This window comes from Bombina bombina, chromosome 2 (assembly GCF_027579735.1).
Source record: "Bombina bombina isolate aBomBom1 chromosome 2, aBomBom1.pri, whole genome shotgun sequence".
NCBI lineage: Eukaryota > Metazoa > Chordata > Amphibia > Anura > Bombinatoridae > Bombina > Bombina bombina.
Window position 1 is genome coordinate 762,615,794 of NC_069500.1, and position 26,804 is coordinate 762,642,597.

The 26,804-nt window shown below is 39.4% G+C and overlaps 1 protein-coding gene across 6 annotated transcripts in view; it reads right to left on the reverse strand.

Annotated features, from left to right (window-relative positions):
* The window catches only part of MYO9B (myosin IXB), a 597,798-nt gene that overhangs the window by 218,990 nt on the left and 352,004 nt on the right, over positions 1 to 26,804 (reverse strand). For 4 of the 6 annotated variants that reach the window (XM_053702886.1, XM_053702884.1, XM_053702890.1 and 1 more), the window contains 2 exons: positions 442 to 555; positions 13 to 52 (listed from right to left, as the gene is read on the reverse strand). In XM_053702886.1, the coding sequence (XP_053558861.1) occupies positions 13 to 52; positions 442 to 555 (154 nt within the window). The remainder of the gene's footprint in view (positions 1 to 12; positions 53 to 441; positions 556 to 26,804) is intronic. The other 2 variants (XM_053702888.1, XM_053702887.1) reach the window with 1 other exon arrangement.

Here is a 26,804-nt window from a genome sequence, read left to right on the forward strand (position 1 = left end):
AATGATTTTTACCTTAGGGATGACCTGCTTCTGGCGGATGCCTTTAGATTTCCTGTAGAAAAACAATATGGTACAGAATTGAATTTGTTTTAGTATTAGTGTGGAATACTTAGATTTTGGGTAGAAGTATGATTTGCACTCGTTAGCTAAGCAGTAAAAGAGCTTCTGCAAGCCGATTAGTATTAAAGCCCCCATCGTTTCAGATAATATATTACCAACTGACAGATTAGTAAGAAACCTTCACTACTAAACAAATTTGTACAGACAGATAAAAATATATAAATACATACTATGACAAACTTCTTGTATACAGTAATTTACACTGTCCTTCACAATGATACACATACCCAGAAACCCCACACTCATACTGCACAGATTGCACACAGACCCCTAAGCAATATGCTTTATAGATGCACTGGACTGTGAACCTTGCACACTCACAGGAGTTGTAGACGAGAGTTAGTGCGCAGGGTAAGGGCACGCAGCAACTGTGCAGGATCATCACCCTGCCATGAGAGTCCTTTAATACTGCTCATCAGCTGAGAGTGCCGCTCACTATACACAGCATGAAGAAAGGAAAGATAAAGATCAATATATTTTAAGTATTGCAGGTTATTTTGTATTATCTGAGCAGTGAAAAAAATATCAGGACTGAAGAAATCCTTGGTGTCCGGTCCCCATACTAAGCTAAAAATTGTGTTTGGTGACAAGAAACATGAGCTCCATCCTATCATATATAAAAAAATAAAATAAAGTGTGACATCTCAGCAGGTTAAGAACCAGTAAAAAAACCAATACAAGACAGCAGCCATGAATATTTAATTACAGACAGCATCCAGAATAATTCCAAGGAAAGGAAAAACGAAATGTATGCTTACCCAATAAATTTCTTTCTTTCCGGATATGGCGAGTCCACGGCGTCCACAATTACTGTTGGGAATATCCCTCCTGGCCAGCAGGAGGCGGCAAAGAGCACCACAGCAAAGCTGTTAAGTATCCCTCTCCTTCCCACAATCCCCAGTCATTCGACCGAAGGAAAATGGAGAAAAGGAGAAACACAAGGTGTAAAGGTGCCTGAGGTTTAGTAAAAAAAACAAAAAAAACAAAACAACTGTCTTTTAAATACAGGGCGGGGCCGTGGACTCACCATATCCGGAAAGAAAGAAATTTATCAGGTAAGCATAAATTTTGTTTTCTTTCCTAAGATATGGGGAGTCCATGGCGTCCTCAATTACTGTTGGGAACCAATACCCAAGCTAAAGGACACTGAGGACTAGGGAGGGACAAGACAGGGTAGACCTAAACAGAAGGCACCACTGCTTGAAGAACCTTTCTCCCAAAAGAAGCCTCAGCCGAGGCAAAAGTATCAAAACTATAACATTTGGAAAAAGTATGCAAAGAGGACCAAGTTGCAGCCTTGCAAATCTGTTCCACAGAAGATTCATTTTTGAAAGCCCAAGAAGAAGAAACAGCCTTTGTGAAATGAGCTGTGATTCTCTCAGGAGGCTGTAGAACAGCAGTCTCATATGCCAAACGAACAATACTACTCAACCAGAGAGAAAGAGAAGTAGCAGTAGCTTTCTGACCTTTACGTTTTCCAGAAAAACAAACAAACAATGCAGAAGACTGGCGAAAATCCTTAGTCGCCTGCAAATAGAATTTAAGAGCATGCACAACATCTAGGTTGTGCAACATACCTTCCTTATGAGAGGAAGGATTAGGACAAAGTGAAGGGACAACAATTTCCTGATTCATATTTCTATCTGAAGCAACCTTAGGAAGAAAACCAAACTTGGTACGAAGAACTGCCTTATCTGCATGAAATATGAGATAAGGTGAATCACACTGCAAAGCTGAGAGTTTCGAAACTCTCAGAGCAGAAGAGATAGCAGTAATAACAACTTAATATCTATGGAATGCATTGGCTTAAACGGAGCCTGTTGCAAAACTTTAAGAACAAGGTTAAGACTCCAAGGTGGAGCAACAGATTTAAACACAGGCCTGATTCTGACCAATGCCTAACAAAAGGATTGCACATCTGTCACGTCTGCCAGACGCTTGTGCAGCAAAATAGATAAAGCAGAAATCTGACCCTTCAGAGTACTGACAGACAAACCCTTCCCCAGACCTTCCTGGAGAAAAAGATAAAATGTTTGAAATACTGACCCTACTCCAATGAAGATATTTACACCATATCTTATGGTAAATCTTTCTAGTAACAGTCTTACAAGCCTGAATGGTCTCAATGACCGACTCAGAAAATACACGCTTAGATAAAATCAAGCGTTCAATCTCCAAGCAGTCAGCTTCAGATAACCGAGATTTGGATTGAGGAAAGGACCCTGAAGTAGAAGGTCCTTCCTCAGAGGGAGACTCCACAGTGGCAGAGATGACATTTCCACTAGGTCTGCATACCAGATCCTGCGAGGCCACGCAGGAGCTATTAGAATCACTGACGCTCTCTCCTGCTTGATACGAGCAAGGACTCATTAAAGGAGAGCAAACGGAGGAAATAGGTGTGCCAACCTGAAGTTCCAAGGAACTGCCAGAGCATCTATCAGGAAGGCCTGAGGATCCCTTGACCTTGAATCGTACTTTGGAAGCTTGGCGTTCTATAGAGACGCCATCAGATCCAATTCTGGCATCCCCATTTGATGGTTAACCTGAAGAACACCTCCGGATGGAGTTCCCAATCCCCGGGATAAAAATTCTGTCTGCTCAGGAAATCCGCTTCCCAGTTGTCCACTCCTGGAATGTGGAAGGCAGAAAGACAGCAATTGTGAACTTCCGCCCACTGAATGATCCGCACCACCTCCTTCATGGCTAAGGAACTCCAAGTCCTTGGTGGTTGATGTAAGCCACTGAGGTTATGTTGTCCGACTGGAACCTGATAAACCGGGCTAAGGCCAGCTGAGGCCAAGCCATCAAAGCATTGAAGATCGCTCTCAACTCCAATATGTTTATGGGGAGAGCAGATTCCTCCTGAGACCAAAATCCCTGCTCCTTCAACGAGTCCCAGACTGCTCTCCAGCCCATTAGACTGGCGTCTGTGGTCACAATCACCCATGAGGGTCTCCGAAAGAATGTCCCCTGAGACAGATGTTCCTGAGACAGCCACCACGGAAGAGAGTCCCTTGCCCACTGATCTAGAACTATCTTCTGAGACAGACCTGCATAATCCCCATTCCATTGACTGAGCATGCATAATTGCAGACCTCTCAAATGGAATTGAGCAAAAGGAACTATGTTCATGGAAGCCACCATCAGACCAATTACCTCCATACATTGGGCCACTGATGGCCGTACAGCAGACTGTAGAGATAGGCAAGAGGAAATAATCTTGGCTTTTCTGACTTCTGTCAGGAATATTTTCATTGATAGGGAATCTAAAATTGTTCCTAGGAAGACCACCCTTGTAGCCGGAACAAGGGAACTCATTCCCAAATTTACCTTCCATCCGTGAGTGCGAAGAAAAGACAACAAGATCTCTGTGTGAGATTTTGCAAGTTGAAAAGATGGCGCCTGAACAAGAATGTCTTCTAGATAAGGCGCCACTGCAATTCCCTGAGACCGAACCACTGCCAAAAGAGCCCCCAAGACCTTTAAGAAAATTCTGGGAGCTGTGGCGAGGCCAAATGGAAGAGCCACAAACTGAAAGTGTCTGTCCAGAAAGGCAAATCTCAGAAATTTGTGATGATCCCTGTGAATGGGAACATGGAGGTACGCATCCTTCAGGTCTATTGTCGTCACAAACTGACCCTCTTGCACTAAAGGCAGAATGAAACTGATAGTCTCCATCTTAAAGAATGGGTCTGAAAGTTCCCTCTTTTTTGGGAACCACAAACAGATTGTAATAGAACCCTAGACCCTGTTCCTGTACTGGAACTGGAACTATCACTCCCATAAGGGAAAGATCCTGTACACATTTCAAGAACGCCTCTCTTTTTATTTGGCCTGCAGATAATCTTGAGAGGTAAAACCTGCCCCTGGGAGGAATGGTCTTCAATTCTAATTTGTAACCCTGGGATATTATGTCTTGATAAAAACAGAGAGAGTCTGCCCCCCACTTGATCCGGTCCCGGATCGGGGGCAAACCCTTCATGCTGACTTAGACTCAGCTGTGGGCTTCTTAGATTGCTTCCCCTTGTTCCAAGACTGACTGGGTTTCAAAGAAGGCTTGGATTGTTCCTGCTTCGTAGAAGAGGGGGAAGACTTACCCCTAAAGTTACGAAAGGAATGAAAATTACTCTGACGTCCTTTTGGCCTATCCTTATTATCTTGTGGCAGAAAAGATCCTTTACCACCCATGATATCGGAAATAATTTCTGCCAAGGAAATCGCCAAAAGTTTAGACTTAGAGGAAACATCTGCTGACCAAGATTTCAGCCATAACACTCTACGTGAAAAAAAATGCGAAACCAGATATTTTGGCTCCCAACTTGATGACCTGCAATGAGGCGTCAGTAATAAAGGAATTGGCTAACTTAAGAGCCTTAATCCTATCTTGATCTCTTCCAAAGGAGTCTCTACTTGAAGAGACTCAGACAAAGCGTCAAACCAAAAGGCTACCGCACTTGTCACGGTAGCAATACACACCGCCGGTTGCCATTGGAGACCCTGATGAATATACATCTTTTTCAAGTAAGCCTACAGCTTCTTGTTCATAGGGTCCTTGAAACAGCAGCTATCCTCAATAGGAATAGTAGTTTGTTTAGCCAGGGTAGAAATCGCGCCTTCTACCTTGGGTACTGTCTGCCATGACTCCTTAATTGAGTCAACTACCGGGAACATCTTTCTAAAAACCGGAGATGGGGAAAAAGGAATTCCAGGTCTCTCCCATTCCCGAGAAATAATCTCTGTAGCACGGTCTAGTACCGGAAACACCTCCACAGAGGAGGGGACATCAAAGTATCTATTTAATTTACTAGATTTCTTAGGGTTGACAACGACAGGAGTATCGGAGTCGTCCAAGGTAGCCAAAACCTCCTTAAACAAAACACGAAGGTGTTCAAGCTTAAATCTGAAGGAAACAACTTCAGCATCAGAAGAAGAAATTATACTATCCGAATTGGAGATCTCACCCTCAGAGGCTACCGAAGTATCTATCTATTCAGACTTATGAGAAATAGCAGCTTGGTTAGCCTGGACTGGATCAGAAACCTTACTATCCGATTCTCTAATTTTCCTCTTGCGTCTTCCCTGACGCATGGGAATGGCAGCAATTTCTGCATGCAATTATACACATTCAGGAGATTGCAAGAAACCGCAGTGCACTGCATGTGTTAAGGCTTGGGACGTTTGAGGAGAAAGCTGCGGCATTGCCTGAGCAGCATCAACCTGAGAGAGTGGTGGCTCAGCAACAAAAAGTCTATTCTTGTACATTAATGTTCTCTCAATACAATCAGAACAAAAGGGCAAAGGAGGTTCAACTTGGTTGTTAAACAAAACTTGCTTTCAGCAGAAGGCACAGACCCCTGGTCCATCTTGTAATTAAAATTGAAGCACAACAACAACCAAAAAAAATAAAAATACAAATATTTTAACACTGTCCCTTTAAGAGCATTTGTTCCCAAAGTAAACACAATTGATAAATAGAACTTAATATAACCTCCTTATTAATTTATCATATAAATTGTGAGCTAAATCAATGTCCAAACCTCTAATATGTAATTGAGGCTTTAAAAACTAAAAAATGGGATACACCTCAGCAATTCACTGAGGTGTGCACTACGGAATCGTAACCCGACTGAAAACGAAGCCTGTAGTGTTTTCTAACAGCTCCGTATACTGTCTAAAGAGGCTTGACAAAAAAACAAAACAAAAGAAACATCCACTTCCGCAAAAGCTACGCCGCTATAAGGAAAAGCGCGCTTTAGGGAAAATACTGTCTTCGAGATTGATCCGCCTCCTTGTAATTAATGAAAAACAAGTTTAGAGTGAGTGCACCTGGTGAGTGTTAATATTGGGGAAATTGGTTTATATAACCACGCTCTAAACCCTACAAGTGTGACAGTCGTTCCTTCAAACGACTGTCAAAGAATGAAGTGCAATAACCAAGGTGAGGGGAGCTAAAGGTATAATTTGTGGTGTTTGTATGTTACTGTGTAACCTAAATAAGAGTTAATGCTTATACGTTTTGATTGAAAAAATAATATATTTATTTTAAAACTCTTTAAAACATTTTAAAACATGTGCATAATAAAAGTATAGAGCTCTATTACTTTAAGACATATAAAACAATATACAATATATGATTTATAATAACAATACTGGAGGATAGAAAATAGTTGCTATAATATTGTACACTTTTTGCTTGCTTCTGTGGTCTAGATAGTCTCTTTTGAGGCTTTAAAAGTTTCGTATTATTGTTATTCTGGTACTCACGATTTTGTCTTGAGTGTAAAAAGGCTTTTTAGCTTTGTGGGGTCATAAAAAACCGTTGCGGAGGCAATATACGTTTGGAGTGATTACAGCCTTTAATTTGACAATCTTGCTTTTTTGCTTTTTGTAGCTTTGGAGATTAATAGGAACAAGTAGTAGATTTGTTTCTGTTTCCTTTGTTAGGAATTACAAAGTTTTAAAAGAGGGTGATACAATGTATATCTCCATTGGCTGTGCTAAAGAAAAATCTTAGCCGTTTTATCGTTATTGTGGTGCTTGAAAGTTCCTCGATGTTTAGCGGGGGTTCAATTTGAAATATCCGTTGGTCTCTGAGACTGTATACCCTATTTTTTGCTAGTATGGTGTTCAGGGTTTGCAGGAGTCTCTAAGAGGCTTATAGCGTTTGAAAATTCCTCGATCTTTAGCAGAAGTTTAATTGGGAATATCCGTTGGTCTCTGAGACTGTTTACCCTTATAATTTTGCTGGTAGGTGTTCAGGGTTTGCAGCAGTCTCTAAGAGGCTATTCTGTCTGTAGTCCGGTGTTTTGTTTTGCTTCTTTTGCGCTTATTATTTCAAGCGCTAGATAGAGTTGAATCCGTTGAAGGGAAGATAGTTCTTATCCCACAGTGTGGGCATAAACTGTCAAAGAGGGTGCACACTCAGGTGGGCAGATCTACGCGTTTCGGCGGGTGCCTTTATCAAGATGCCTCTAAGAGTGTTCGCGGTCCTATTTAAAAAGGGGTAGGTAGGTCCTGATTGGTTAATTAGAGATTCTTTGTTGACCAATCTTTGTGCAGATATTTGAGCAGTGTGTTCGGTTACATTTTTAGCTGTAGTACAGATTTGTGAAATGATAACGTCAGCTTGATTGAAAATTTTAACATATATAGCTACTCATAATTTTCTAAACATAGTTGATCTGATTGTGTGTTTAGTTTGTGTGTGCGCCCTCTATAAGACATTATATAGTTGTGGGAAATAAACTATATAAATTTGTGGATAGGAAAAAATAAACTATATATAATTGTGAGTTGGAAAGAAGGGGGGGGTTGTGTGTTTGGACATATGTGATAACTTTGAATTTTTTGCATCAGCATAACAATGCTTTAATTATTTTGCAGTTTTGTAGCTGAATGCTGTTAAGAGTTGCGACAAATTTCGAAACGATGATGTTATATGATATATTCCTCTATGAATATATGTAAATTTAGGATTGTTTAAATCTAAAAGTATTAGATCAGAAAGTTTAAATCAAACTCCATATTTAATCCATGTGGATATAAAGTTTTAAAGGAGTAAATATATTCTGCTTCTTTTCTAAGTAGGAGGTTTTCTAGATTTCCCCCTCTGGGATTAAGCTTTTTTGACTCCCCAATATTTCAGGTGGTGGATATTGCCATTATGATATTCAGTAAAATGTTTATAAAGATTGGTGTTAGTTGATTTATGTTCGATATGGTGAAGGTGTTCTCTTATGCGGTCTCTAAGCATACGGCTAGTTTGGCCAAAGTATTGGTAACCACATAAACATTGTAAACAATAAATGACATTCTTATCTGAACATCGTATGATTTCTTTGATGTTGATATATTGATTGTTATTAGATTTCAGGGTTTTGATCTTGCTACTATGTTTGCATGATTTACAGGATATACAAGGAAAGAAACCTTCAACTTTTTCTTTGTTAAGATCGAATGTATTGGGGTTGTGGATTTCCTTATTTTTAAATTCACTTGGTGATAGTATGTTTTTCAGATTTTTTGCTTTCTTAAAAATGATGTCTGGATTATTTTTCAATCTATGTCCCAAAATTTGGTCATGTTTTATATAGTGACAGTGTTTGTTTAAATTCTTTTTGATTTCATGATGTTGTGAGTTGTATTGCGTTATAAAAGGTATAAATAAGGGATCGTTTCTGTTTTGGTTAGGTTCTGATTTTTGTTTTGGTGCGAGTATCAAGTTCCTATACATTTCTTTTACCTCTAATTGTGTTTTCTCCAAAGTGTGGATGTTATATCTTTTTTCAATGAATCTTTGTTTTAAGGTTTCTGATTGGGTGGAGTATTGGTTAATATCTGAACAATTTTTCCTGATTCTGGTGAATTGATTTTTGGGGATATTTGTTTTCCATTTATTTAGGTGGCAGCTTTTATTGTGTATGTAGTTATTGGCATCTGTTTTTTTAAAAAAGGTTTTGGTTGTAATCATCATATTTTTAATTTCTATTTCTAAGTCCAAATAGTGAATTGAGTTTGTATTGAATTCATGAGTGAAATTAAGGCCTAGTATGTTGTTATTTAAGTCTTCTAGAAATAATTCTAGAAGTTCAGGTTCGCCTCTCCAAATTATAAATAGGTCATCTATATAGCGGTAATATAGCACAAGGTTCGCCCCCCATGGGCTAGAATTGATGTAATTATGTTCAAAATAACCCATGAATAGATTAGCATAACTGGGGGCGAACCTTGTGCCCATAGCAGTCCCCTTGTGTTGTATAAAAATCTCTTCATTAAATAAAAAAGAGTTGTTATATAGTATAAAATGGATACAATCAATTAGGAATTTATTTTGTTCTTTATTTAAATTTGGATCCTTGTCTAAGAAGAATTTTATAGCTTTAAGCCCTTTTTGGTGATTTATGTTAGTGTATAGGGAATTTACATCACATGTTACTAGAAGGAAGTTTTCTTCCCAAGATATATCTTTTAGGATGTTGAGTAATTGAGTGGAGTCTTTTAGATAGGAGGGTAACTGGGAAACGTATGACTGTAAGAAGAAATCGACATATTGCGAAAGATTTGATGTGAGGGATCCTATGCCTGATATGATAGGTCGTCCAGGGGGTTTAGTTAAGTTTTTATGGATTTTGGGAAGTATGTAAAAAGTAGGTGAAATAGGGTTAACAATGTTTATAAAATCAAATTCATTTTTTGTAAGTACTCCTGAGTTTAATGCTTTTATGAGAAGATCTTGTAGTTTTTTTGTTTGTTTTTTTAAGGGGTTAGATCTTAATTTTTTATATGTTGTTTGGTCATTTAGAAGTCTGTAAGATTCCTCTAAATAAAAAGATGTGTCCATAAGGACTATTCCTCCGCCCTTGTCAGCTTGCTTAATAGTGATTTCGTTATTATTTTTTAGATCTTTTATTATTTTTAGTTCCTTTTGAGTCATATTCCACTCTATGAATTTGTTTTGATCTAGTTTGTCTATATCTTGTTTGACCATTTTCTCAAAGAGTTTAATGTCTTCGCTTTTTTCATTTATGGGATAGAACGTTGAGGGGGCTTTTAGATTTGTGTGTTTAAATTTTTGTTAATTTTCTTTGAGGGTTTTGTTCTCGAGAGGGTTCTTTATGAAATATCTTTTTAAGGTGAGTTTACGTATGTATTGGTTTATGTTTATGAGGGTTTCAAATTTATTTAATTTGCATGATGGGGCAAATGATAAGCCTTTACTTAGAACTGATTTTTGAAGAGGATTTAATTGGTATTTACTTATATTGAATATTCCTGTATGTTTTATTTCTGTCTTTTCGGGATTTTGTCTAGATTTTCTTCCGTTTCTCCTACCTCTTATCCTCGTTTGTTTCTTACGATTCTTTTTGGGAGGATGCGGTGTGTGTTGGTTTTTGATGTTCCTTCCCCTAAAGGGGCCTGTTCTAAAAAAACTTTTTGTTGTTCTACAATATGAGGTGCGGGGGACCTTGTGTCTTGTTCTAATGGTTGATATCTATTTCTTGTTTGAATTCTCCAATCTGAGTTGGAGTCAAAATGGTTTCTTTTGTGATTAGTGTAATACGAGTTTTTATTTTTATTCTTGTATGTGTAGTGATCAGATTGGTCATAATTGTGTCTATAAGGATATTGGTTATCTGGTTTGTAATTCCATTCTCGGTTATCCCATCTATGTTGATTAAAATTATTTCTGTTGTGGTTTGAATTGTGTTGGTATTCTCTATATGAGTAATTTCTCCTCGGGGTATAGCCCCAATCTATGTTTGAATCGTTATTCGACAAATCATAATTGTTATGTGAATATTGGTTTGAAAAAGAATGTTGGTTTGAAAAAGAATTTTTGGGTGTTCTTGTGTCATATCTATTTTGACTGACGAATTTTTCTTCTGTTTGTACTTTTGTGTGGTATTGGTCATCAGGGTAGTTAGTGTATTGTCTTCTATGATAGTTTTGTTGTTTATTAGATCCTTCTATATTTCGTATGTCTGATGGAATTTGATTCCTAAATGTCGTGTGATTCGATTGTGGGGGTTTATTTTGGTTTATATTTGTATGGTTAGATTTCCCAAATAAATATGATTTGTCTAAAGTTTTTGGAATTGGAGAGGCGACTATTTCAGCTGTATTCTCGTTAGTGGAATCTATTTCTATTGGAATATCAATATCTAGAGTTTCAGAGTAGTCTTCCAGATCTCTATTATATTTAGATGATTTTGTTGCTAGAATATTTTCTTTAAAACTTGAAATGGTGTTAAAAATTTCTTTTTGATTGTTTAGGAACTCGGTATTGTTTTCATAAATTTTTAAAATGTTTTTTTTGTTGGTCTATTTCCTTTTTAGTCTCACTTAATGTGATGTTTCTAGACTTGATTATTATTTTCATTAATGTTAGAGAAGCGTTTTCAAGGGTCTCAAACCATTCATTAGATAGTTCATCGTTTAGGTTGAATGTACAATTTTTCTTTAATCTAAGTCCTCTTGGGACCATGTTATTCTCAATATATTTTTCTGTGTATTTGATTTCTATGGTATTTTTTAGTTCTTTAATCAGAAGTTTTTCCAAGTTATCACATAGTTCTGTCAAATTTTTAGGAGTATTTGTGTGGGGATTAATATCTTGGTTTTGGTGTTCTATAGAAATACCTTGTAATATTTTTTCTCTTTGTGCAAATATATCCATATTGGTAGTAAAGTGGAAATATAAAAAGAAAAAGACAAAAATATGAAAAAGATAAAAAGTATGATAATGTGTTGGGGCCCGAAACGCTTTTTGAAGTTAAACTTTGTCTTTAAGATAACAATTTATAGATAATATTATATATTCTTTGTATATTCTTTGGGAAAAAACGGTGTGTCTCAAACTCAAATAGAAGGAAGTGATTAATGAAAAACAAGTTTAGAGTGAGTGCACCTGGTGAGTGTTAATATTGGGGAAATTGGTTTATATAACCACGCTCTAAACCCTACAAGTGTGACAGTCGTTCCTTCAAACGACTGTCAAAGAATGAAGTGCAATAACCAAGGTGAGGGGAGCTAAAGGTATAATTTGTGGTGTTTGTATGTTACTGTGTAACCTAAATAAGAGTTAATGCTTATACGTTTTGATTGAAAAAATAATATATTTATTTTAAAACTCTTTAAAACATTTTAAAACATGTGCATAATAAAAGTATAGAGCTCTATTACTTTAAGACATATAAAACAATATACAATATATGATTTATAATAACAATACTGGAGGATAGAAAATAGTTGCTATAATATTGTACACTTTTTGCTTGCTTCTGTGGTCTAGATAGTCTCTTTTGAGGCTTTAAAAGTTTCGTATTATTGTTATTCTGGTACTCACGATTTTGTCTTGAGTGTAAAAAGGCTTTTTAGCTTTGTGGGGTCATAAAAAACCGTTGCGGAGGCAATATACGTTTGGAGTGATTACAGCCTTTAATTTGACAATCTTGCTTTTTTGCTTTTTGTGGCTTTGGAGATTAATAGGAACAAGTAGTAGATTTGTTTCTGTTTCCTTTGTTAGGAATTACAAAGTTTTAAAAGAGGGTGATACAATGTATATCTCCATTGGCTGTGCTAAAGAAAAATCTTAGCCGTTTTATCGTTATTGTGGTGCTTGAAAGTTCCTCGATGTTTAGCGGGGGTTCAATTTGAAATATCCGTTGGTCTCTGAGACTGTATACCCTATTTTTTGCTAGTATGGTGTTCAGGGTTTGCAGGAGTCTCTAAGAGGCTATTCTGTCTGTAGTCCGGTGTTTTGTTTTGCTTCTTTTGCGCTTATTATTTCAAGCGCTAGATAGAGTTGAATCCGTTGAAGGGAAGATAGTTCTTATCCCACAGTGTGGGCATAAACTGTCAAAGAGGGTGCACACTCAGGTGGGCAGATCTACGCGTTTCGGCGGGTGCCTTTATCAAGATGCCTCTAAGAGTGTTCGCGGTCCTATTTAAAAAGGGGTAGGTAGGTCCTGATTGGTTAATTAGAGATTCTTTGTTGACCAATCTTTGTGCAGATATTTGAGCAGTGTGTTCGGTTACATTTTTAGCTGTAGTACAGATTTGTGAAATGATAACGTCAGCTTGATTGAAAATTTTAACATATATAGCTACTCATAATTTTCTAAACATAGTTGATCTGATTGTGTGTTTAGTTTGTGTGTGCGCCCTCTATAAGACATTACATAGTTGTGGGAAATAAACTATATAAATTTGTGGATAGGAAAAAATAAACTATATACAATTGTGAGTTGGAAAGAAGGGGGGGTTGTGTGTTTGGACATATGTGATAACATATGTGATAACTTTGAATTTTTTGCATCAGCATAACAATGCTTTAATTATTTTGCAGTTTTGTAGCTGAATGCTGTTAAGAGTTGCGACAAATTTCGAAACGATGATGTTATATGATATATTCCTCTATGAATATATGTAAATTTAGGATTGTTTAAATCTAAAAGTATTAGATCAGAAAGTTTAAATCAAACTCCATATTTAATCCATGTGGATATAAAGTTTTAAAGGAGTAAATATATTCCGCTTCTTTTCTAAGTAGGAGGTTTTCTAGATTTCCCCCTCTGGGATTAAGGAAAACTTTTTTGACTCCCCAATATTTCCCCCCGCTAAACATCGAGGAACTTTCAAGCACCACAATAACGATAAAACGGCTAAGATTTTTCTTTAGCACAGCCAATGGAGATATACATTGTATCACCCTCTTTTAAAACTTTGTAATTCCTAACAAAGGAAACAGAAACAAATCTACTACTTGTTCCTATTAATCTCCAAAGCCACAAAAAGCAAAAAAGCAAGATTGTCAAATTAAAGGCTGTAATCACTCCAAACGTATATTGCCTCCGCAACGGTTTTTTATGACCCCACAAAGCTAAAAAGCCTTTTTACACTCAAGACAAAATCGTGAGTACCAGAATAACAATAATACGAAACTTTTAAAGCCTCAAAAGAGACTATCTAGACCACAGAAGCAAGCAAAAAGTGTACAATATTATAGCAACTATTTTCTATCCTCCAGTATTGTTATTATAAATCATATATTGTATATTGTTTTATATGTCTTAAAGTAATAGAGCTCTATACTTTTATTATGCACATGTTTTAAAATGTTTTAAAGAGTTTTAAAATAAATATATTATTTTTTCAATCAAAACGTATAAGCATTAACTCTTATTTAGGTTACACAGTAACATACAAACACCACAAATTATACCTTTAGCTCCCCTCACCTTGGTTATTGCACTCCGCCTCCTTGTAGTAAAACAGAGGCGGTCCCGGCGGCAATAATAAAATACTGTATTTGAACTCCGTTCCGTGACATGTCTTAGGTGTTAGTTCTTAAACTTAGACATGCACCGGACCCATCCGTTATACTACCGGATCTCCATGGAAAACTACTGAGCCACCAGTGAAAACAAAACCCACTCTCTAAGCCCCAGTGCCTACTCTCCCTGCCTATTTAGTCCTGTTAGATAATACAGGAATCTAGTCCCAAATAACGCGCAGCTGTACTACTTTAGTGTCAGTGTTCCGTTTCTCTCATAAATAAAGAAAAATGGCACTTACCTCGCCTCTGGCTTTCCGGCAGAAGGACAGCTCACCTGGTATGAGAGGAAGCCACTCCTCACAGAGACCTGTGAAAACAAGAAAGGACAGAGTAAACCTACTCTGGCTTTCTATGCAAGGGCAACTTGTTAGGAAAACGCAGTGAGGCCCACCCCACAAGTTCCTAACTGCTTGAAAGCTACACAGTCCTACTGAAGAGACTAACGTGGAGTACCGCTAGACCCAGTCTTGATAGGAAAGATCAGAGCAAACCTACTCTGGCTTTCAAAATAATAAAATCTTGATTGAAGAAAAATCTTTTACAGACACCAAACTTCACCTAATCCTTGCACTGAAGGCAAAGAGAATGACTGTGGATTGTGGGAAGGGGAGGGATACTTAACAGCTTTGCTGTGGTGCTCTTTGCCTCATCCTGCTGGCCAGAAGTGATATTCCCAACAGTAATTGAGGACGCCGTGCACTCACCATATCTTATGAAAAGAAACTGCCATTTAAGTGGGTCTAGAACTACACCTTCTGACCTTGATCTCTCAATGTCAGTCATGTACAGGTCTTTCTGGGGGACATTAAAGCCGAATCACATTAGGTATATGTATTAATAAAATAAAATTGTTATTTTTCCATCTACATGATTATGTTCTCAATGCTCTTAATAGGTAAAATTGATTTGAAATTGCTGAACTAAAACTCCCTCAGTCACTTTTCTGGTGTTTTCAGGTGACACTAATATAAATGTACGCAGAACAGCATAACTAGAAATATCTTGGATTACTGAAATACATAAAATGGATTGTGTTACCATAAACAGTGTGTACATTAATATACAGATATACACTGGCAGAGTAGGTGAGTAAAAAAAAAATAATAAAAAAAAAGTAATACCTAGTTGATGAAATTACAGTGGAGGGCGTGTAAAGCACTTTAGTAACTAATAAAACATAATTTATGCTTACCTGATAAATTCCTTTCTTCTGTAGTGTGATCAGTCCACGGGTCATCATTACTTCTGGGATATTACTCCTCCCCAACAGGAAGTGCAAGAGGATTCACCCAGCAGAGCTGCATATAGCTCCTCCCCTCTACGTCACTCCCAGTCATTCGACCAAGGACCAACGAGAAAGGAAAAGCCAAGGGTGAAGTGGTGACTGGAGTATAAATTAAAAAATATTTACCTGCCTTAAAAACAGGGCGGGCCGTGGACTGATCACACTACAGAAGAAAGGAATTTATCAGGTAAGCATAAATTATGTTTTCTTCTGTTAAGTGTGATCAGTCCACGGGTCATCATTACTTCTGGGATACCAATACCAAAGCAAAAGTACACGGATGACGGGAGGGATAGGCAGGCTCTTTATACAGAAGGAACCACTGCCTGAAGAACCTTTCTCCCAAAAATAGCCTCCGATGAAGCAAAAGTGTCAAATTTGTAAAATTTGGAAAAAGTATGAAGCGAAGACCAAGTTGCAGCCTTGCAAATCTGTTCAACAGAGGCCTCATTCTTGAAGGCCCAAGTGGAAGCCACAGCTCTAGTAGAATGAGCTGTAATTCTTTCAGGAGGCTGCTGTCCAGCAGTCTCATAAGCTAAACGAATTATGCTACGAAGCCAAAAAGAAAGAGAGGTAGCGGAAGCTTTTTGACCTCTCCTCTGCCCAGAGTAAATGACAAACAGAGAAGACGTTTGTCGAAATTCCTTAGTTGCCTGTAAGTAAAATTTTAGAGCACGGACTACATCCAGGTTGTGCAGTAGACGTTCCTTCTTTGAAGAAGGATTTGGGCATAAAGAAGGAACAACAATCTCTTGATTGATATTCCTGTTAGTAACTACCTTAGGTAAGAACCCAGGTTTAGTACGCAGGACTACCTTATCCGAATGAAAAATCAAATAAGGAGAATCACAATGTAAGGCTGATAATTCAGAGACTCTTCGAGCCGAGGAAATAGCCATTAAAAATAGAACTTTCCAAGATAACAACTTTATATCAATGGAATGAAGGGGTTCAAACGGAACGCCCTGTAAAACATTAAGAACAAGGTTTAAACTCCATGGTGGAGCAACAGTTTTAAACACAGGCTTAATTCTGGCCAAAGCCTGACAAAAAGCCTGGACGTCAGGAACTTCTGACAGACGTTTGTGTAACAGAATGGACAGAGCTGAGATCTGTCCCTTTAATGAACTAGCAGATAAACCCTTTTCTAAACCTTCTTGTAGAAAAGACAATATCCTAGGAATCCTAACCTTACTCCAAGAGTAACCTTTGGATTCACACCAATATAGGTATTTACGCCATATCTTATGGTAAATCTTTCTGGTAACAGGTTTCCTAGCCTGTATTAAGGTATCAATAACTGACTCAGAAAATCCACGTCTTGATAAAATCAAGCGTTCAATTTCCAAGCAGTCAGCTTCAGAGAAGTTAGATTTTGATGTTTGAAGGGACCCTGTATCAGAAGGTCCTGTTTCAGAGGTAGAGACCAAGGTGGACAGGATGACATGTCCACCAGGTCTGCATACCAAGTCCTGCGTGGCCACGCAGGTGCTATTAGAATCACTGATGCTCTCTCGTTTGATTCTGGCAATCAATCGAGGAAGCAACGGGAAGGGTGGAAACACGTAAGCCATCCTGAAGTCCAAAGGTGCTGTCAGAGCATCTATCAGGACTGCTCCTGGATCCCTGGATCTGGACCCGTAACGAGGAAGCTTGGCGTTCTGTCGAGACGCCATGAGATCTATCTCTGGTTTGCCCCAACGTCGAAGTATTTGGGCAAAGACCTCCGGATGAAGTTCCCACTCCCCCGGATGAAAAGTCTGACGACTTAAGAAATCCGCCTCCCAGTTCTCCACTCCCGGGATGTGGATTGCTGACAGGTGGCAAGAGTGAGACTCTGCCCAGCAAATTATCTTTGATACTTCCATCATAGCTAGGGAGCTTCTTGTCCCTCCCTGATGGTTGATGTAAGCTACAGTCGTGATGTTGTCCGACTGAAACCTGATGAACCCCCGAGTTGTCAACTGGGGCCAAGCCAGGAGGGCATTGAGAACTGCTCTCAATTCCAGAATGTTTATTGGCAGGAGACTCTCCTCCTGACTCCATTGTCCCTGAGCCTTCAGAGAATTCCAGACGGCACCCCAACCTAGAAGGCTGGCGTCTGTTGTTACAATTGTCCAGTCTGGTCTGCTGAATGGCATCCCCCTGGACAGATGTGGCCGAGAAAGCCACCATAGAAGAGAATTTCTGGTCTCTTGATCCAGATTCAGAGAAGGGGATAAGTCTGAGTAATCCCCATTCCACTGACTTAGCATGCACAGTTGCAGTGGTCTGAGGTGTAAGCGTGCAAAGGGTACTATGTCCATTGCCGCTACCATTAAGCCGATTACCTCCATGCATTGAGCCACTGACGGGTGTTGAATGGAATGAAGGGTGCGGCAAGCACTTTGAAGTCTTGTTAGCCTGTCCTCTGTCAGGTAAATCTTCATTTCTACAGAATCTATAAGAGTCCCCAGGAAGGGAACTCTTGTGAGTGGAACGAGTGAACTTTTCTTTTCGTTCACCTTCCATCCATGTGACCTTAGAAATGCCAGCACTAACTCTGTATGAGACTTGGCAGTTTGAAAGCTTGAAGCTTGTATCAGAATGTCGTCTAGGTATGGAGCTACCGAGATTCCCCACGGTCTTAGTACCGCCAGAAGAGCACCCAGAACCTTTGTGAAGATTCTTGGAGCTGTAGCCAATCCGAATGGAAGAGCCACAAACTGGTAATGCCTGTCTAGGAAGGCAAACCTTAGGTACCGATAATGATCTTTGTGAATCGGTATGTGAAGGTAAGCATCCTTTAAATCTACAGTGGTCATGTATTGACCCTCTTGGATCATAGGTAAAATTGTCCGAATAGTCTCCATCTTGAACGATGGAACTCTTAGGAATTTGTTTAGGATCTTTAAGTCCAGGATTGGTCTGAAAGTTCCCTCTTTTTTGGGAACCACAAACAGATTTGAGTAAAACCCCTGTCCCTGTTCCGATCGTGGAACTGGATGGATTACTCCCATTAACAAGAGCTCTTGTACGCAGCGTAGAAACGCCTCTTTCTTTGTCTGGATTGTTGACAATCTTGACAGATGAAATCTCTCTCTTGGAGGAGAGTATTTGAAGTCCAGAAGGTATCCCTGAGATATTATCTCTAGCGCCCAGGGATCCTGAACATCTCTTGCCCAAGCCTGGGCGAAGAGAGAAAGTCTGCCCCCCACTAGATCCGATCCCGGATCGGGGGCCCTCAATTCATGCTGTTTTAGGGGCAGCAGCAGGTTTCCTAGTCTGCTTGCCCTTGTTCCAGGACTGGTTAGGTTTCCAGCCTTGTCTGTAGCGAGCAACAGCTCCTTCCTGTTTTGGTGCAGAGGAAGTTGATGCTGCTCCTGCTTTGAAATTACGAAAGGAACGAAAATTAGACTGTCTAGTCTTGGCTTTGGCTTTGTCCTGAGGCAGGGCATGGCCTTTACCTCCTGTAATGTCAGCGATAATCTCTTTCAACCCGGGCCCGAATAAGGTCTGCCCTTTGAAAGGTATATTAAGCAATTTAGACTTAGAAGTAACATCAGCTGACCAGGATTTTAGCCACAGCGCCCTGCGTGCCTGAATGGCGAATCCTGAATTCTTCGCCGTAAGTTTAGTAAGATGTACTACGGCCTCCGAAATGAATGAATTAGCTAGTTTAAGGACTCTAAGCCTGTCCGTAATGTCGTCCAGAGTAGCTGAACCAATGTTCTCTTCCAGAGACTCAATCCAGAATGCCGCTGCAGCCGTGATCGGCGCAATGCATGCAAGGGGTTGCAATATAAAACCTTGTTGAACAAACATTTTCTTAAGGTAACCCTCTAACTTTTTATCCATTGGATCTGAAAAAGCACAGCTATCCTCCACCGGGATAGTGGTACGCTTAGCTAAGGTAGAAACTGCTCCCTCCACCTTAGGGACCGTTTGCCATAAGTCCCTTGTGGTGGCGTCTATTGGAAACATTTTTCTAAATATCGGAGGGGGTGAGAACGGCACACCGGGTCTATCCCACTCCTTAGTAACAATTTCAGTAAGTCTCTTAGGTATAGGAAAAACCTCAGTACTCGTCGGTACCGCAAAATATTTATCCAACCTACACATTTTCTCTGGTATTGCAACTGTGTTAAATCATTCAGAGCCGCTAACACCTCCCCTAGTAATACACGGAGGTTTTCCAGTTTAAATTTAAAATTTGAAATATCTGAATCCAGTCTGTTTGGATCAGAACCGTCACCCACAGAATGAAGTTCTCCGTCCTCATGTTCTGCCACCTGTGACGCAGTGTCTGACATGGCCCTAATATTATCAGCGCACTCTGTTCTCACCCCAGAGTGATCACGCTTACCTCTTAGTTCTGGTAATTTAGCCAAAACCTCAGTCATAACAGTAGCCATATCCTGTAATGTGATTTGTAATGGCCGCCCAGATGTACTTGGCGCTACAATATCACGCACCTCCCTCTGAGCGGGAGATGTAGGTACTGACACGTGAGGCGAGTTAGTCGGCATAACTCTCCCCTCGTTGTTTGGTGAAATTTGTTCAATTTGTACAGATTGACTTTTATTTAAAGTAGCATCAATACAGTTAGTACATAAATTTCTATTGGGCTCCACTTTGGCATTGCAACAAATGACACAGGTATCATCCTCTGAATCAGACATGTTTAACACACTAGCAAATAAACTTGCAACTTGGAAATACAATTCAATTAGAATAATATTAAAATGTACTGTGCCTTTAAGAAGCACAGAAGATCTATGACAGTTGAAAATTAATAAATTGAAACAGTTATAGCCTCAATCCTTGTAAACAACACAACTTTAGCAAAGGTTTAATCCCATTAGCAAAGATAACAAATTCTGAAAGCAGGAAACAAATGACAGAATAAACGTTTTTTATCTCAGTCAAACTATAATTCTCACAGCTCTGCTGAGAGAAATTACCTCCCTCAAAATAAGTTTTGAAGACCCCTGAGCTCTGTAGAGATGAACCGGATCATGCAGGGAATACAATGAGTTGCTGACTGAAATATTTGATGCATAGAAAAAGCGCCAAAAAACGGCCCCTCCCCCTCACACACAGCAGTGAGGGAGAACAGAAACTGTCAGAAAAACAGATTAAGCAACTGCCAAGTGGAAAAATAGTGCCCAAACATTTATTCACACAGTACCTCAGCAAATGAAAACGATTTTACATTCCAGCAAAAACGTTAAACATAATCTCTAGTTATTAAACAGCTTTATGTATTTCTTACAGTGTAATTCTAGTGAAGTACCATTCCCCAGAATACTGAAGTGTAAAGTATACATACATGACATTATATCGGTATGGCAGGATTTTCTCATCAATTCCATTGTCAGAAAATAAAAACTGCTACATACCTCTATGCAGATTCATCTGCCCGCTGTCCCCTGATCTGAAGTTTACCTCACTCCTCAGATGGCCGAGAACAGCAATATGATCTTAACTACTCCGGCTAAAATCATAGCAAAACTCTGGTAGATTCTTCTTCAAACTCTGCCAGAGAGGTAATAACACACTCCGGTGCTATTTTAAAATAACAAACTTTTGATTGAAGATATAAAACTAAGTATAATCACCATAGTCCTCTCACACATCCTATCTAGTCGTTGGGTGCAAGAGAATGACTGGGAGTGACGTAGAGGGGAGGAGCTATATGCAGCTCTGCTGGGTGAATCCTCTTGCACTTCCTGTTGGGGAGGAGTAATATCCCAGAAGTAATGATGACCCGTGGACTGATCACACTTAACAGAAGAAACATATTTATAGTTAGAATAAGGGATGTGGAAATGTGAGACTCAGAAGTACTAATCTAAGCATTTAAAATTATTTTGTGCATGGTTTTGTTTAAGCACAAACATATCTGTATTGAAGTCATTTGCATAGTTTGTTTAGTTTAAAGGGACATACAAATTAAATGTTCATGGTTCAGATAGAGCATGTAATTTTAAGAGGCTTTTCACTTTTATTTACCAACAACATTATTACCTTCTGTTCTTCTTTGTTGAAAATATCTAGATAGACTGAGGAGCTCCAATGCACTACAAACATATGCCTCGTGTCATTCGCTTACCAGCTATGTACCAGTAGTGAAAGGCTGCTCTGTTCTGTGTTTAACCTTAGCATTAGGATACTTGCTAAATGTAGCAAGATCTGCAGCCCACGTTTGTGTATGGCTTATGGACAAATACGATATGAACATGACAGTCTAGATTTGTCTAGATGGTTCAGAACAGAGCCACAATAAAAAAAAAAAAATGTACACACTCTGCAGGTATCTTTATTTAAATGTAAGCTTAGGAGCCAGCCCATTTTTGGTTCAGAACCTGGGTAGCGCTTGCCGATTGGTGGCTACATTTAGACACCAATCAGAAAGCGCTACCCAGGTACTAAACCAAAAATGGGGTGGCTCTTATGCTTACTTTCCTGCTTTTTCAAATAAAGATACCAAGAGAACGAAGACAAATTGATAATAGAAGTGAATTAGAAAGTGGCTTAAAATTGCATGCTCTATCTGAATCATTAAAGTGCAATTTTGAATAGACTATTCCTAAATTAAAGTTGCTTTTATTGCTCCTATATTAGAGTTCATACATAAATCACCACAAAAAAAAAACTATTTATCCAAGAACTTATCTGATAAATTAATGTATTTCATGGTGGCGAGAGTCCACAAGCTAGTTACTGATGGGATATACATTCCTACCAGGAGGCGGCAAAGGTTTCAAAACCTCAAATGCCTATAAATACACCTCCTACCGCACTCATACCTTAGTTTAATGTATAGCAAATATAGTGAGGTGTATAAGGAGTAAAATTATAAAAAAGAAGAACAGGATAAATAATGTGCTTTATACAAAAAAAAAATCATAACCCCCCAAAAATGGGTAAGTTCTTACATAAACTATTTTTTCTTTCATATAGGTGGCGAGAATCCACAAGCTAGTTACTGATGGGATATAATACCCAAGATGAGTAACTATAGAGTGTGTGTGTGTATATATATGTATATATATATATATATATATATATATATATATATATATATATATATATATATATATATATATATATATATATATACACACACACATATATATATATATATATATATATATATATATATATATATATATATATATATATATATACACACACACACATACATACATACACACATACAATACATGACCTTTTTCGCATTAATTATATTAGTGGTAAGCAAACCATGGCCAGTAATCGTAATCAAATAGTGAGACCAGCAAAGATGCGCACCCCTATACGCTATGACATAAATCGCATCATCACATGCGCAACATGCAAAGCTGTAGTGGATTTCAAATATCACTCTAAAAAGCAGGTAAGAATTTTGATTGTGAATACAAAAAAACTAAATGTATCTAAGTAAAGCATAGTGGATACGTCTATTATAGCTGCATAAAATGTGATTATGAACATTCCATGAGACTAACATAATTCTTAGCATCCTAATTTATAAATAAATTACTAGCTCCAAAAAAAAAAAAAATGCTTCACACTCTACCAACCTTGACAAATATTTAGTCACAAAATAAAGTCGCTAAAAAAGAGCACTGAATTACTGACTCAAGGCATGTATACAAACAATATATAACAACTTTACTTAAAAAGTGCCCAATCCATAGCTGAGAGTGTCATATATAATAAAAAGTATATACTTACCGTGTAAGACACCCATCACATATATATAGCAGACAGCCAAACCAGTACTGAAACATCAGTAGAGTTAAATGGTACAAGAGTATATTGTCAATCTATAAAGGGAGGCAGCAGATGAATCCTTGCGACCGATTTACATAAAGCCTTATGAAAAGCTTTCCCATAGGTAAAAACATGATATCATCAGGCAATACTCCCTTCACATCCCTCAGATAAACACTGCACTTAGAGAGGAACTGGGCTTCAATATGCTTAGAAGCCCCTTTCACTGAAGAAATTGAGCACATCATGCTTCACCATCTCCTAAGGAGGAAAAGTTTCTTAAACTGAGGTATCAGTGAGGTGGGAAGTGTATTTATAGGCATTTGAGGTTTCGGAAACTTTACCCCCTCCTGGTAGTAATGTATATCCCATATGTCACTAGCTCATGGACTCTTGCCACCTATATGAAAGAAAGATACTTTGCTCGTGTAGTGCAAGTATTGCAATGCATAGTTTATATAAGGAAAAACATAAATGGTGCTTACCTGATAATTTCCTTTTCTTCTGATGGAAAGAGTCCACAGCTGCATTCATTACTTTTGGGAAATAAGAACCTGGCCACCAGGAGGAGGAAAAGACACCCCAGTCAAAGGCTTAAATACTCCTCCCACACCCCTCATCCCGCAGTCATTCTGCGGAGGAACAAGGAACAGTAGAAGAAATATAAGGGTGAAAGGTGCCAGAAGAACATAAGGACGACCCACATAAAATTACGGGTGGGGAGCTGTGGACTCTTTCCATTAGAAGAAAAGGAAATTATCAGGTAAGCATAATTTATGTTTTTCTTCTTAAATGGAAAGTCTACAGCTGCATTCATTACTTTTGGGAAAACAATACCCAAGCTATAGAGGACACTGAATGCCAAGACAGGAGGGTACAATAGGCAGCCCATACTGAGGAAACCAGACCTGAACCTCTACCCAATAAAAAAAAAAAAACACTTTGTCCGACGCCGAGAAAATTTTAAAGAGGAAAAGCCCCAATGACACTGACTCGCAGTTAGTCCAGAAGCCAAACTAGAGACCACAAACGGACTCGACTGAGCCAACAGTCCTCCAGGAGACACTGTCGCACAACAGACGGTCCCCCACCGCTCACCTCCCACAAATGAAGGGGACACCAGCCGAAACCCCAAGGGAACAAGGCAAAGGAGAACCGAGGAAACCAAAAGGTCCCCTAATACAAAAAAGAACACCTCCAAGAGTGAGCCCAGCTCACAGAGACCCAAAGGGACCCAAAGAGGGAAAGGAGGCCACGCCTATACCAAGCGAAACCCGGGATAAGACCGGGCACAGAGACAGAACAGATGTCTCTCCAACATCCTGCAAGAACGGAATGCAACTGAAGAGGCAAAGTCCTCCCAGTGTCCGACCATAGAATACCAAGGCATTCGACCATGAAAAAGTGTGTAATACACCCAGGTGAAAAGCCCCAAGTTTGAGAACACAGAGTCCATAAAAGGACGACACAGAGGGTACTTGCGAGGAAGAAGAAGCAGTCAAGCAAGAAACAGATTGCAAAAGCATCCCCCGGACAGAGGGCACGCTCCAGGCAACCTAAGTCGCCAGACCTACACACAGATCCCTAAAAAGGGGAACACAAAACCTCAATCAAGGCCCCCCGAGGAGAGTATACCCTCAAAACCCGAAGGAAGAGTAAACCCTCTTCTGAAATCAATGGAGCAAGTTGAAAGGAAAATCTATACCTTAGCAGACTGAGCTAACAGGATAGACTCAACAAGCTCACACATCCAGGAGACTGCTACCCGAACGCAGCGCCTTAGACCGCTCGGCCATCCTGACCTGCAGACCCACACCCAGCTGGACCAACCCAGCCTCAGGGATCCAAGACAGGGGAACAAAAAAATCCTGATAAACAGGTACAGGAACGAGTGTAAGAATAGCACAGCCATCCCCACAGAGTACAAGTACAACCCAACTCTGAAAACAGACAAAAAGGCCATAGACCTAAGGATCTATCAAAATAAAGACCCAACAAGTCTGACTTGGAGCCAGCAAGACCCCAGGGGGAACCAATCCCACCTTTCTGCATGTGTCAACAAGGCCAATCCAGATTCGTCGCCGGACACAGAATCTGAAATCAAAATATCACTAACTGGATAGAGGAAATATCAATATGGACTAAGTATGAAAACAAAAACGGCACCTGACAACCACAATGGCTGGGGCACTCACCACCTCCTATGACCAGACCCCTGCGGACTAGAATATCTCCTTCGCCCCACAGTCAGGAATGCAGAAATAGGGGAACGTAACGTAACCACGCCCGAACACAAGGTGAACCGAACAGTCCAAAAAAGCGTGCCCAACCAAAAGGCTGCGCCACTTCTAAAGGCCTCAAAGTTCCAACCACGAGCCCAAAAACATCACACATAAGCAGGTTGAATCACATAAGAAACATGATTATAAACCCACCTGTTCAATAACCCCCCTCAGGAGATATTAACCTTGATTCCAAGATACTAACAGAGAGTCACCGAGACCCTTATGTCATATAGTAAAGGTGTGGTAACCTCTCTGGAAAACATTCACATTACAGTACAAAGTAAAATGAAACTCTCTCACCGGAATCTACGCCGTGGAATAGGAACATGGCCTTTCAAGTGTGACGAATAGTGGCAGTCTCCGCCATGGACTTGAGAGAAGAAAGCAGGCATCAGAGCAAAGTTTGACAACGCTGATTGCTGGGGGAGCTGTTAATATGAGTCGGGATGGTTTCGCAGAAAGACTCTCCCTGCATCTCCGGACTCTAACTTTCATTTAAGCCCTCACTGAGAGACTGACAGGACTTCTTAAAACGCCTGTCCCATGCCGAAGAGTACTACCCTCCATAAGAGACAAAAAACAAAAATTAAAAAATTCTGACACGACACGTCTCTGCCAACTTCCTGGGACGAAAGGCAAAGAATGACTGGGGGATGAGGGGAGTGGGAGAAGTATTTAAGCCTTTGGCTGGGGTGTCTTTGCCTCCTCCTGGTGGCCAGGTTCTTATTTCCTAAAAGTAATGAATGCAGCTGTGGACTCTATCCATTTATGAAGAAAATTCTAGGATGATTAAAAAAAAAACATAATTTATGCTTACCTGATAAATTCCTTTCTTCTGTTGTGTGATCAGTCCACGGGTCATCATTACTTCTGGGATATTATCTGCTCCCCTACAGGAAGTGCAAGAGGATTCACCCAGCAGAGTTGCTATATAGCTCCTCCCCTCTACGTCACCTCCAGTCATTCGACCAAAGACCAACGAGAAAGGAGAAACCAAGGGTGTAGTGGTGACTGAATTATAATTTAAAAAATATTTACCTGCCTTAAAAAACAGGGCGGGCCGTGGACTGATCACACAACAGAAGAAAGGAATTTATCAGGTAAGCATAAATTATGTTTTCTTCTGTTATGTGTGATCAGTCCACGGGTCATCATTACTTCTGGGATACCAATACCAAAGCAAAAGTACACGGATGACGGGAGGGATAGGCAGGCTCATTATACAGAAGGAACCACTGCCTGAAGAACCTTTCTCCCAAAAATAGCCTCCGAAGAAGCAAAAGTGTCAAATTTGTAAAATTTGGAAAAAGTATGAAGCGAAGACCAAGTTGCAGCCTTGCAAATCTGTTCAACAGAGGCCTCATTCTTAAAGGCCCAAGTGGAAGCCACAGCTCTAGTGGAATGAGCTGTAATTCTTTCAGGAGGCTGCTGTCCAGCAGTCTCATAGGCTAAACGTATTATGCTACGAAGCCAAAAAGAGAGAGAGGTAGCAGAAGCTTTTTGACCTCTCCTCTGT